Here is a 13225-nt window from a genome sequence, read left to right as displayed (position 1 = left end):
AGTATGATTTTAAGTCCAGGAGAGTTTTACTTCCCCCTTTAATTCTGTGTTCTCCCATTGCCATTGCTGTGCTCCTTAGGACAAAATCCATCAAAATGATCCATATAAAGGTGGATAGAACACAATCCTGCTTAACTCCTGATTTAATAGAAAGCCAGCTGCTAACCTCATTTCCTACCTTAACTGCAGCAGTGTTATTCTCGTACATAGCACTAATCACTTTAATGTATCTGTCTGGTATACCATACAAGGATAAAACCTTTACTAAAGCTTTTCTATCAACAGAATTGAACGCTTTCTCATAATCTGTAAAACTGAGGACCAAAGATGTTTGACAACTAAGGCACTTCTCAATAATTAGCATAAGAGTGAAAATTTGGCTGATACATATTTTATCTTTTCTAAAACTGCATTGCTCATCTACTAAAACTTTGTCTACGGCTTATCTGAGTCTAAAAGTTACATAATACTAAGTAATTTACTACCTACAGAGACCAGACTAATGCCTCGATAATTACCACTTTCACTTTTATCACCTTTCTTATAAAGTAGCTTAATTAAGGTTTTCCTAAAATCGTTAGGTACTTCCCCTTTTTCAAAAATCATATTCAAAAATCAAAAATCTTCAGTAACTTATTTCTAACCTCAGAGTCACCGTATTTAAGAAACTCATTTACCACCCTATCAGCACCTGGAGCCTTATTATTTTTTAATCTTTTTAGTACTGTCGCTAATTCTTCCTCACTAAACAAATCTCTCTTCACATCCAAGGTATCACAAACTTTTTCATATTCCTCTCTATCTTTTCCTGCAACTCTATCTCGGTCAAGCAAATTCTCAAAATGTTCGGCCCATCTTTCTTTAGTTGTTTCCTTATTGCTAATTGTGGCCCCATTCCTGTCTTTAACTGAGCCAAGTCCGGATTGGCTACTCCCTCTCTATTTATTAACATGCCAATACAATATTTTACTATTATGCCGTCTAGCTGCATCTTCCAGATCCTCGGATATTTTATCAATGGCCTCCACTGCACACCTCCTTAGTTCATATTTTTATACTTTCTCCACTTTTCTTACATTCCTTTTGTTTTCATATGATCTATCTCTCAGATAATTCTTGTGCAAGTCCTTTCTCCTTTCTGTTAAATATAAAGCTTTTTCACTGATATTCTTAGCTGCAGTTCTAGCTTTCTTCCCTAAGACACCTTCAGCAATTTCACAAATTATTTTTCTAAAATTATTCCAACCATCTTCCACATTATCAAACTTTAAACTCTCAAGTTTAGTATTCAACTGTTCCTGGAATGTTTCTCTCAAATTCTTATCCTGGAGTCTTCCAGAATCATAAATTCCCGGGAGGTAGTTACCCTTCCGATATTTCAGCTTTAAATTAACCCTTGACACTACTAGATGGTGATCTTTACTTTTAACATCAAAACAGCACTCCTATACACCCTAGTATCTTGTATTGATCTTGCAATTCTTCGGTCTACAATAACATAATCAATAAGGTTGGCTCTCTTACCATCATGTGAATACCATGTTAACTTATGAGCCATTTTGTGACCAAACACCGTATTGGTTATAACTAGATTGTTATACCTACACAATTGCAAAAGTCTTTCTCTATTACTGTTTTCTTTTCCTACACCAAATTTACCTAGGCTAGGATACCATCTATCCCTATTTCTACCGACCTGGGCGTTAAAATCTCCTAGTAAAAACATCATATTTCTACCTGGGACCCTGTCTATTTGCTCCTGTAACTAAGTAAAATTCATGAGTCACTAGTATCTCCGTCAGTCGGTTCTACAGGGGCATATACTACTATATCTGGTACCCTGAAGTTTTGAATCATAAAATGAGCAATTAGTATTCTATTATTAATACCTTCCCAGCCTAAACAAGACTTAGCAGCTTCCTTTTTCATCAAGAGCCCTACTCCCTGTCTATGTACCCCATCCTTCCTGCCTGAGTAAACAAATTCTATATCACCTAATTTCATGCTTCCTACCCCTGGCAGATGAGTTTCTGAAACTCCTAATAAATCCAGTTCGAATCGTCTGAATTCGTCAGTCAAAATGTTGATACGATGGTCATTTTTTAACGTCGTAACATTCCAAGTTCCAATTTTCATGTTCTTTAAATTATTGAAATTATTTTCGCCTCAGGAAAAGCAATGATCCCGGATACCAGTGGAGGACGGGGATCACATATCTTCTCACGTCTACACCGAAGTTCTAAGCCGGCTTAGAACCGGGCAGCAAGAAGTCCCTGGGACCTCCATGAATGGAGGCTTTGGGCAATCCTGGGCCCAGTCCTGTGCAGTCCAGTCCTTTGTGCAATCCTGGGAGTCGAAATCCTGCACAGACAATCTCAAGCCTATTACCTCCGACTCATTATATATGCATGCCTACAAATATTACTCATCTCCCAAAATGAAATAGAAAGCCCATGATGCCATGCAACGCCTTACAATGGCGTTGTCAAGACAAATGTATACTAACGTTTCACGTTTCAAGGTCGTTAAAAAATTAATTAACTTTAAAGTTAAGATAACAACAGATACATTTGTTATTCAGAGATCAAAGTTAAAAGAATTTTAATCTTTAGGCAGTTTTTTTCCAAACTACTTTCTAACTTAAGGAGCCATGAAGGAGAATAAATAAGACCGTCATTTAAGGGGTTTCGCAATTGGAGGTTTTGGATGGAGATGAAGATTTTGGAGACTATAATGGTACACTTTTTATGCCTTCTATCCTTTCGAATCCAGATATGGCACAAGAAAGCATCATTTTGGTGCCATGTACTATTTTAAAATGGTTTTATCCAGGCAAATTTTGAAGAAGCTGATAGATATGATAAAGAGCGATTAAGTATCTCTCTACAACGTTGCAGTAGCCTGCTAATTCTGCTAGTCAGCAGACGATTTATATAACTTACTAGGGGACTGGGAGGGGGAGTATACGTGAGGTGGGATTTTACACTTGTATTTAAGGGTTTACAACCATGGATCTCATAGCTGTACCTTTTGTCTGCTTACAAGCCTTTCCATTGGAGAAATGGCACCACGAAGTGCCATTTTGACGCCATATGACATTTGCAGATAGCGTTACTGAGACAAATTTATAAAAAAGCATTTAGACATGGATAGTAACTTTTAAATTTGTCATTAAATATCTCTCTACGACGTCATAGTACCCTGCTAGCTTTGGTTACAAAAAACAATAATAAATAATAATAAGCAAAATGGTGATATCAGTGCTAACCGTGCAAAAAAAAATTGGCACAGTTCTATTAGCTGTAAAACACACGAGAAGTAAAGGTTGGTTAATGCTAATGAAATAAAACAAAATAGGAAAAAAATATAATAGTTTAGAAACAAATTTCGGCTATATATTTGCACATAATGGGGGAAGGGGTAAAGTATAGCATATATTAAATACGTAGCCTAACCTAACCTAGGTACCTTTTTTTGCCCCTTCAATCCCAAACAACTAAAGTTTAAACATTGTAAACGGAATGAGAAACCACTGTTTGCAATGCTCGGCATAGGATTTCTCCGTTGAAAGAACCTGGTTGACTGTTTTCTTACAATATCTCGCATGTTTTACAGCTAATACAGCAAAATATTATTTTCCTTGCTATTTATCTTTAGGGCATAAAAACACATCTCAAAAATACAAAATTATCGAGCCCCTCCCCTAATAAAAAAAACCTGGTTTTGGCGAACTTCAGCTCACTAAGTTTATAACCAATTCGATATCTAGCTTGAGTATTTTGTAAATAGTACAAATTTTACGCTAAATTTCGTAAAATTAGTAAATCACAACTTTTCAGTATTTTTGTAAAAAAAAAATTTTTAAAAATTTGCAAGTTTATCGAATAATGAGAAAAAAAAAATCTAGCAGCTACATACAAACTATTTATTAGGAACAAAATTTACATTGATATCAAATTAACAATTTAAATCAACATATTTTATCCAATTTTATATATTAGTTACAATTTTATAAATGTACCAGAAAGTTCATTGCGCAAACAAACTATTTTGTGATGAAAAGCAGTGAAAAATTCTCCAATTCTTCAAATAACGGTTATTTAAGAGAAGCAGAATATCTCAAGGTGATAATTCTGTCTGATCTTCATAAGAAAAAAAGGAAAAAGGAATAAGATTTTGAAATGTCAAGTGATGAATTCAGTTCCAAGTACCCTTCTATGTAGGTGACCTTGTGCAAGTAGGATAGCTGAGCTTCAATTCTCGTTTCACCTTTGTATAAAAAAAAGTCACTAATATGTGTTTGATCGGATATATTTATGTTCAGTATTTAGCAGAGCTTAAAAAAATTAAGACTATCCCCAGGCATAAACAATTGAATTCGAAAGGTATGGTACAAAAAAAAAAAAATATGCATAGCATACCCCTTCCTTTTAAGGACATTATCCTGAGCTATCTAAGGGTTTGGACATTTGAACGCCTGAATAAATTGCAACCAAATATAAACTACAAATTCTTATCAACTACAATAGGAAAAAATTATAGTTGAATCAATTATAGTTGAAAAAAAATATCTATAAATCTGGCAGTCCAATTTAAAATTTTACTTTTTCATATGCGTGAAATTTAAATCTCTGAAAGTGAAATGAAAATGAAATAGCTTATTTTCAAGTTTTTAATGATTTTCTGGTCCAAGGAGGATGAATTTTTATTTTCTAGTCATACTTATGAGCAAACCCAGCTTTCAGTGGAAACGCCATTTATAGGAGGGTCATTGGAGCCCTGCTCACATCCATACATCAAAGAGTCAAATCTTGTCAAATAGGTAAATATTTATTATAGATCATGCCATTGGGTTTTTCCTACTGTTTTAGCTCTTTTGCAGACCTGTTCCTAGGGTTGTTGATGCCCAGGGTAAAATGAAATACAGCGCCTCCACGAGACTCAATTATAAGCAAAAACGGCCGAATCAAAGTGAAAAATTTGATCAAAGTGAGCAGTTCCCAGCCAAGATATCCCCCTTCCCAGCCACGGTACCAGGGTCAGCTTGCCTTAGTCACCTCTCCCCTCCTTCTGAACGGCTCTGCCCTTGCGTGTAGATTCTTTGGATGTGCTCCCACCTAACATAACTAAAATGATATTTCTGTTCCCGTTAGATACTGTCTGTATTCTAGAAAATCTAGGGGGTATTAAAGGGAAAGTTAATATTGTTATAATTTTTTATTAATATCGAAGAAAAAACACGTTTAATTCATTAAGTAGAAGCGACTTGTATAATAATTTGAAAAGTCTTACGCAAGAGAATTGGTGAATCCTATCATATTCTTTTTATGAGAAATATAAAAAGTTGTCAAGACAGATAGAAAGAAGAAAACTACTAATAATAATTTGCCCTGCGCTAATATAAAATAGTCAAGGATAAGTTGGCCTTGGTTCAATAACCACTGCGCATAGGAATTGAATCCCGGCTAAGAGATGGAAAACGGAAACTTGTCCAGGAAAAAAGTGGGTGTGATCACCTTCTCATGACGACATGTGATTCGAGCGGAAAATTTAAAAACTTGAAGAAAAGACTAAAACCATTGCGCAAATACGCGAAATTCGTGACCCAGAATAAAACTCTTGAAATCACGAAAATGTAAGAGTTAAAAACTATTTCGGATTTTTTTTCATTGAAAATACAATTTTTTTTTCAAAATCTAAAGAGAAGGGGCATTTTTCTTTCTCCCGATATTGTTTAAGAAAAATACCAAAAGAAATGTTTTGAAAATTTAGGGGGAATGTTTGCCCCCCTACGTCCCGCACTCCTTGGAACTGGAAGTATTATTTACTGGTGCCAGTACAAGGAACTAGTGTTATATTTCTCATAGTCTTTGACTGCCCTTGCAGCCAAGAAACGTCTTAAAACGGCAAAAAGTGGAAGAGCATACTGAAGGCATGGCTGTTAGGAAGAAGACCCACTTTGCCATAAAATTGGGCAGGGAGGAGTGAAAGGGAGAGTCCATCTCATGAGATCACACCGACAAATGACAAACTGCATAAAATAAAACGAAAACAAATGTTACAGATTGCAAGAAAAGACTTAATCAATCAAAAATTGTCCGATGAAATTAAATAAAAATAATAATTTTATTTATTTGTTTTAGATCTGTTGCATTATATTATCCGATTATCCTAACGTAACGAAGGAAGTGAGCTCTCAACAGGAAATTTCTTTCTCGGGTAGTTTCAGTTCCTAGAGAAACTTTTAAAATGTGAGAAAGTCGGCACTTTAGAGGGCGAATAGGTATTCTGCTAGATAGGGCAACGGATGAAGCGACAACAAAAGTTTTCAACTTGTACATACAACCTAGCATACTGTGATACTATCCCTAAGAAAGGCTCAATTCATCCATTCACCCCCCCCCCAGAAAACAAATTTTTAAGGCATCTGAATATGCAGAAAAAGATATACTCCCCCAGGATGGGATATATTCACATTATACCATTTTTTGGAGATGGATGGGGTAAATCAGGAGGTATAAATCTGGCGAATTACATGAAAAACATGGGAATAGTGAGCAAAGACGCCCACAAAGTTTTAATTTTTCCAGAGAGGGCAGGACTCAGATTCTCCATTCAATGTACTGTCCAAATAGCCTACAACAGTCAATGCTTTTACAATTACACCCCAGCCCCTTCTCCCGTTATCACGTCGACAATTGGTTCACAATGACAAATAGAGCCAATCTGAAAAGAGAAATCAACAAACTGTTGTATAGATTAGGGCTATACGGCCCCTTCATGGAGGGGGATAGCGCCAGCAGTGGTTATGAGAGCACAGGAGCATACTATTGGAAAGAACATTGAATGTTATAATTTTTTCGTACTTAAATGTTATAGCGCCCACATTTTGTTCTTGATCTATAATGAAACCAGTTTTCTGTGTCCATTCGGAGATAATCAGCTTAGCATGAGCGAAATAAAATATTAAGCCTATGCAGGTTTATTTTAATTAAATATTTAATACATAAGGGTGGTTAGGTTAGGCATTTAATATACTGCTTTCTGGGCGGCCTGCTTTACATATTTCTCTGCTGGGTAAATATTTATCAAATGATATTATTGAGTTACGACTAAAGTGAGTATACCACTGGATGCCCTTTTTTATGCTCTTTACAAATATAATAATCATTTTTGTCGGAAATAAATTTTAGCCCCCACTCCTATATATACCAAATCAGGGTGTATATTTGCACATTAGGGGGGTGGGGGTATTTCTGATGTAAATGAGAGGTAAGTTTAAACTTTCCCCCACCCCCCTAATGTGCAAATATATACCCTGAACAAGTATATATAGGGCTGGGGGCTAAAATTCATTTCCGACAAAAATGATTATTACATTCGTAAAGAGCATTAAAAAAGGCATTGAGTGATATATTCACTTTAGTCGTAACTCAATCACATGATTTGGTAAATATTTACCCTCGGTTGTAGTTTTCTAATCTTTTTACTTAGTCTTATATTTTCATCATATTTTATGATATTTCATTATGATTAACCTAACTTCACTTCTTGAGAAAAACCGTTTTCATTACAGATCAATAACAAAATGAGGTCGCTATATTATGTAAGTGCCGTATTTTCCATAGCTTTGTTGCTAAAGTATCCTAATTTTACATATCTGACAGGGGCGAATTTCCAGCATTTTTGTGGGGGGGGGGGCAAGAGGGGTTGGTCAATATATACCAAATCATATTATTGAGTTTCAAATAAAGTGAATACACCATTCGATGCCTTTTTTTTATGCTGATTACGAATATAATAAGCATTTCTATCGGAAATGAATTTCAGCCCCCCCCCCCTATATAGGCTATACTTAACCTAACCTAACCTAACCCTGAGTTGGCATATATAGGGGGGGGGGGCTGAAATACAGTTCCGCGATAACTACAAACAGTATGAGAAATCTGCTTAAAAAAATGGCACCAATGGACGTATTACCTATTTTAACAAACCCATAATAGTCTTTGGTATATATTGACCGAGGGGTCCATGTCTGAATAGTCAAAGGGCATGGGATGTATAATATTTTTTATCCACATTATTGGGGGGGGCATCTGGCCCCCCCCTTGCCACCCCCCAAACGACGCCCCTGATATCTGATTTCTGTATTGGGTTAAAGGCTTAGTATCCTTAACCGGGGAACAGATAGTAATCTTACAATTCCGGGGTCCCGGTTCTTATTCTTAAGTACCTGGTTAAAAAAAAGGTGGAGGTTTGATCTTGATAACACCATTATAAACCCCAGCTAGGTTAGAATCAAGTCTTGCTAGGCCTAGATTAAGTGTCGCAGTCAAAAACTAAAGTTTTCGAAGATTGAGAACAGAGCGCATAGTCTATAGCTTTAGCTCAATTTAAACAAATATGATATTAAAATTCTACTCACTTCCACGTCAAAAAGTTGCAGCGGCTTATAATTCAACCAACACAAAATCGCGTCTGTTGCGTCACAAACAAAAAAATTATAATTACTCTCTATAAGCCTGTCCAAGCCTAATACTAGTGATTCCACCTTCTTACTTATTCTGTCGCAAGAGAGAGAAAAAAAGTGAAAACTTGTTCTCATTTTGGTATTAGATATTAAAAATGTGGCGTCAGAGATATTTCATTGGCTAAGATTATCACACCTTTATAAGATTAAATAAAAAAAATTAGTTTTTTTTTAACTGAAAGTAAGGAGCGACATTAAAACTTAAAACGAACAAAAATTATTCCCTATATGGAAGGCACTGTCCCCTCCTCAACGCCTTGCTCTTTACGCTAAAGTTTTACTCTTTCTCACAACTCGTATTTGTTAAAACAATAAAAAACTTTACCGTAAAGAGACAAGGCGTCGAGGAGGGGACAGCCCCTCCCATATACGGAATAATTTCTGTTCGTTTTAAGCTTTAATGTCGCTCCTTACTTTCAGTTAAAAAAAAATGTTTTTAATTTAACTGAACGTTTGTTAAATAATGTTGGGAAATCCGGCAGCCCCCGTCATAGAAATGTCCCTTCCGCCATGACAATATCCTCCAGGAAAAGATCATCTCACGTAGCCTCTTCCTCTCACCCCCTCCCCATCAGAAGAAATCCCACCTGAAAACGTCAGCATACTTCCAAGTAACAAATACTATATGTAAACAATGGGCAAAGTTCATAACTTGGAGCCCTTCCCCCGAGGACTGTGGGAGATTAAGTCATCCTCAAAGACATATTTACAAGGTTTTTGACTATGCTGAACAAAATGGCTATTTCAAAATTTTGATCAGGTGACTTTGGAGAAAAAATAGTGTGGGAGAGGGCCTAGTTGCCTCCAATTTTTTTGGTCACTTAAAAGAGGCCCTAAAACTTTTAATTTCCGTTCGAACGAACCCTCTCGACATTTTATAACTGCTGGATCGATACGATCATGTTTGGGAAAAAAAACAAACAAGCAAATAAACACGCATCCATAATCTTTCTTTTGGCAAAAAATGCAAAATTCCACGTTTTTGAAGTTAGGAGCTTGAGACCGCTACAGTAGGGTTCTCTGATACGCTGAATATGATGGTTTGATTTTCATAAAGATTCTATCACTTTTAGGGGGAGTTCCCCCCTTTTTTGAAAATAAGGCAAATTTTTTCAGGCTCTTAACTTTACATAGGTAACTTAACTTTACAATGAAACTTTCATATTTGAAATCAGCATGAAAATCCGATTCTTTTGATGTATCTACTCGTATCAAAATTTCGTCTTTTAGAGTTTCGGTTACTATTGAGCTGGATCGATCCTTACTTACAGTTCCTTACCACGAACTGTTTGATTAAACAAAAAAGTTTTTTTCAGCTGAAAGTAAGGACCAACATAAAAAATCAAACCTAGCCAAAATTATTTCGTATATGAAGGGTTGCACCCTTCTCAATATCTTGTTCTTTACGCTAAAGCTGTTAGCTATTTTAAATAAGCTTCCTATCAAACAGTTCGTGGTAACGAACTGTAAGTAAGGAGCGACCCGGCTCAATGGTAACCGAAACTATAGAAAACGGGTTTTTGATACCAATAGATACATCAAAAGAATCTGATTTCAATACTGGATTGGAATATATAGCTTTCATCAAGTTTAGTGAAAAGAATCAGATTTTAATGCTGATTCCAAATATATAAGTTTCATCAAGTTTAGTCCTACCCATCAAAAGTTACCCGCCTGAGAAAATTTGGCTGATTTTCGAAAAAAAGGGGAAAGACCCCCTAAAATTTATAGAACCTTGATGAAAATCACACCATCATATTCAGCGTATCAGATAACCCTTCTGTAGAGGTTTCAAGCTCCTATCTACAAAAATGTAGAATTTTGCATTTTTTGCGTGAAGAAAGATCACGGATGCGTGTTTATTCGTTTTTTTGTTTTTTTTTTCAGGGGTGATCGTATCGACCCAGTGATCCTAGAATATCGTGGGTGGACTCATTGGAATGGAAATTAAAAGTTCTATAACCCTTTTTAAGTGACAAGAAAATGGAGGGCAACTAGGCCCCCTCCCATGCTCATTTTTTTCCCAAATTCACCTGATCAAAAGTTTGAGATAGTCATTTTGCTTAGCGTGGTTGAAAATATGATAAATATGTCGTTTAGGACGACTTAATCCCCCGAAGTCCCCGGGGGGAGGGCTGAAAGTTATGAACTTTACCCATGTTAGGAGTATAGATATAATGGTTGAGACGGGGGTAATAGGAAATTACTGTTTACAATGAAAGAGAGCGCACAGGTAGGAAATTACTGTGTACAATGAAAGAGAGAAGACAGGTACCCAATGTAGCTATAATGATAGAGAGAAGACAGGTACCCAATGTAGCTATAATATAAGGTAGCACACAATCCCCCCATATATCTATAATATCTCCGAGCGGACAGTCCCCCTATATAGCTATAATGATAGAGAGCGGACAATCCCACCATATAGCTATAACAGTTTCAAGCGGATAGTACTCCCGCCATTACAAGCAGACAGTGTAATGACCGGAATTCAACCACCGTGAAAATTCGTGATGTTTCTGTTCAAAGTGCGTGATATTTTCACGGTGGTTGAATTCCGGTCATTACACTGTCTGCTTGTATGGCGGGTGTACTGTGCGCTTGAAAGCATTGTAGCTATATGGTGGGACTGTCTGCTTGTAAATATTATAGATAAATGGGAGTACTGTGCGCTATCTTTAGTTGCTAGATGTGGTTGATTTATGTTTAACCTTGAATATGGATATAAAAACTCTGACAATCAGTTATTTCCTCAGTTCAACATTGACATTTGAGATATAATGATGCATTCATACAAAATGAATATTGACAAAAGCTACACACAAGAAGTAAGTTATTCTTTTATTTTCTTAGTGGGTAAAGAAATTAATTCTAATAAAATTTATACAGATCCCATCATATTTAACTGATAGTTAAATATTGTTTTGAATCTGGATCTCCAGAGGTCGGTAAAGAGCAATATCAAAACATGAAAAAAAAAGTTTGTAAACACTGCATTTAAATGGATTGCGAGCTTACCACATGAGATAGATAATACCTATTTTTTATTCCGGCCCAAAGATCCCCACATTTGTTCCCCACCGGCCCAAAGTGCCACAATCGTCCCCCCTCCCTCCAACCCCCCCCCTCAATTAAAATTTTTTCATTTAACTTTTTTTAACTTTTTTTTTAACTTTTTTTTAACTTTTTTTTAACTTTTTTTAACTTTTTTTTAACTTTTTTTTACATCTCTTAGAATGTCATGAAACACACTTAAAACACAAAAATCATTTATCATATACATCATATAAAATCATACACAAAAATGAATATCATATTTGATATTTTCCAACTTCAAAATGGGAATGATATAGATATGTGTGTCGCAACTTTTACTATTAGAAAAATATAGTTTGTAGTGACCAATTTTTTTTTTTTTTTACTTTTTTTTAACTTTTTTTAACTTTTTTTTACATCTCAGAATGTCATAAAACACACTTAGAACATATGAAATTTACATTTAATATTTTACAACTTCAAAATGGGAATGATATAGATATGTGTATTGCGACTTTTACTATTAGAAAAATAATGTTTGTAGTGTTTTTTTTTTTTTCTGAGTTTTTTTTTCTGACGGTTTTTTTTACTTTTTTTTCAACTTTTTTTTACATCTCTAAATCATATCAGAAAAATAGAATGACACTTAATTTTAATTTTAAAAAACTTATTCTTGTGCATACTATTGATGAGGACTGATGATTCTCTTTCAAGTTTTTTTTCATGAAAAACAAACTTTTTTTTTTAGGATTTTCATTAGCTCCCCCTCCCATTTCACAATATAAGAAAGGATGAAGTGACCCCGGTGGTCATCCCAAACAGACCATTAGTTATGCAACCTGGTCTTAGGTCGAATCCATTAATACCATCAACATTAACCATAAACCGCCCAATAGCCAACTATCCAGCTCCTCAATCCGGCATCCAAAGCAATATGTCACAGCCATCCAGACCTATCGTACACCAGCCAACTGTCAACCGGTCAACTGCCACACTCAACATGCAAACCATACTCCCATTCCATGAAGCTAATGTAGTCATTGAACCAGTCACCTCTCTCAGTGATCACGTAAGAAAAATTGTATCTTCTCTCTCTCTCTCTCTCTCTTATCTCTGTATATATCTATCTCGGTGTGTGTGTTATAAAAAAAAAAAAAAAAAAAAAAAAAAAAAAACCTCAATGTCAATGTTAGGATCTAGCATGAATTAAGAATTTAAAAAAAACCAGTTTTAATGAGGAAGCGGTTCTATGGATTTGGGTCAATAAACACTGAAAATATTTTTTTTCAGCTTAATTGAAGTGCCACATCACCAATATAAAAAAAATATGGCATAATTTCTATTTCTTATACCAAGTTACATTCAAAGAATCATATTAAGCACACACAAAAACACACACACACACACACACACACACACACACACACACACACACACACACACACACACACACACACACACACACACACACAGACAATCTAAATATTCATTTTCTTGTAAAAGAAAAAATAACTTCACATTCATTTTCTAGATAAATTTACAGGAACTCCCACCACCAACAACAAACCTAAGGACCAGTAATCTATTTGACGACATGGAAATACCTTTATTACCACCACCAATACAATTTGAAGATGATATCCATGTCGAGTCAGAGGA

The 13225-nt window shown here is 35.5% G+C and overlaps 1 protein-coding gene across 3 annotated transcripts in view; it reads right to left on the bottom strand.

Annotated features, from left to right (window-relative positions):
• Positions 1–13225, bottom strand: part of Men-b (NADP-dependent malic enzyme b, mitochondrial) — a 270075-nt gene that overhangs the window by 216627 nt on the left and 40223 nt on the right. Inside the window, exon 1 of one of the 3 annotated variants that reach the window (XM_089103274.1) lies at positions 8426–8559. The exons of 1 other annotated variant lie outside the window; for it this stretch is intronic. Coding sequence is in view for 1 of the 2 variants with exons in the window: in XM_089103273.1 (XP_088959399.1) it covers positions 5293–5318 (26 nt within the window). In the remaining variant the exon portion in view is untranslated. Of the gene's footprint in view, positions 1–5292; positions 5431–8425; positions 8560–13225 lie in introns of those variants that run through there. One more of the 3 variants, XM_089103273.1, reaches the window with a different exon arrangement.

This window comes from Artemia sp. Qi Xiang Cuo, chromosome 2 (genome assembly GCF_049724085.1).
Source record: "Artemia sp. Qi Xiang Cuo chromosome 2, ASM4972408v1, whole genome shotgun sequence".
Taxonomy (NCBI): Eukaryota; Metazoa; Arthropoda; class Branchiopoda; order Anostraca; family Artemiidae; genus Artemia; species Artemia sp. Qi Xiang Cuo.
The sequence above is the reverse complement of the archived record's forward strand: the minus strand, read 5'-3'. Positions and strand labels throughout refer to the sequence as shown.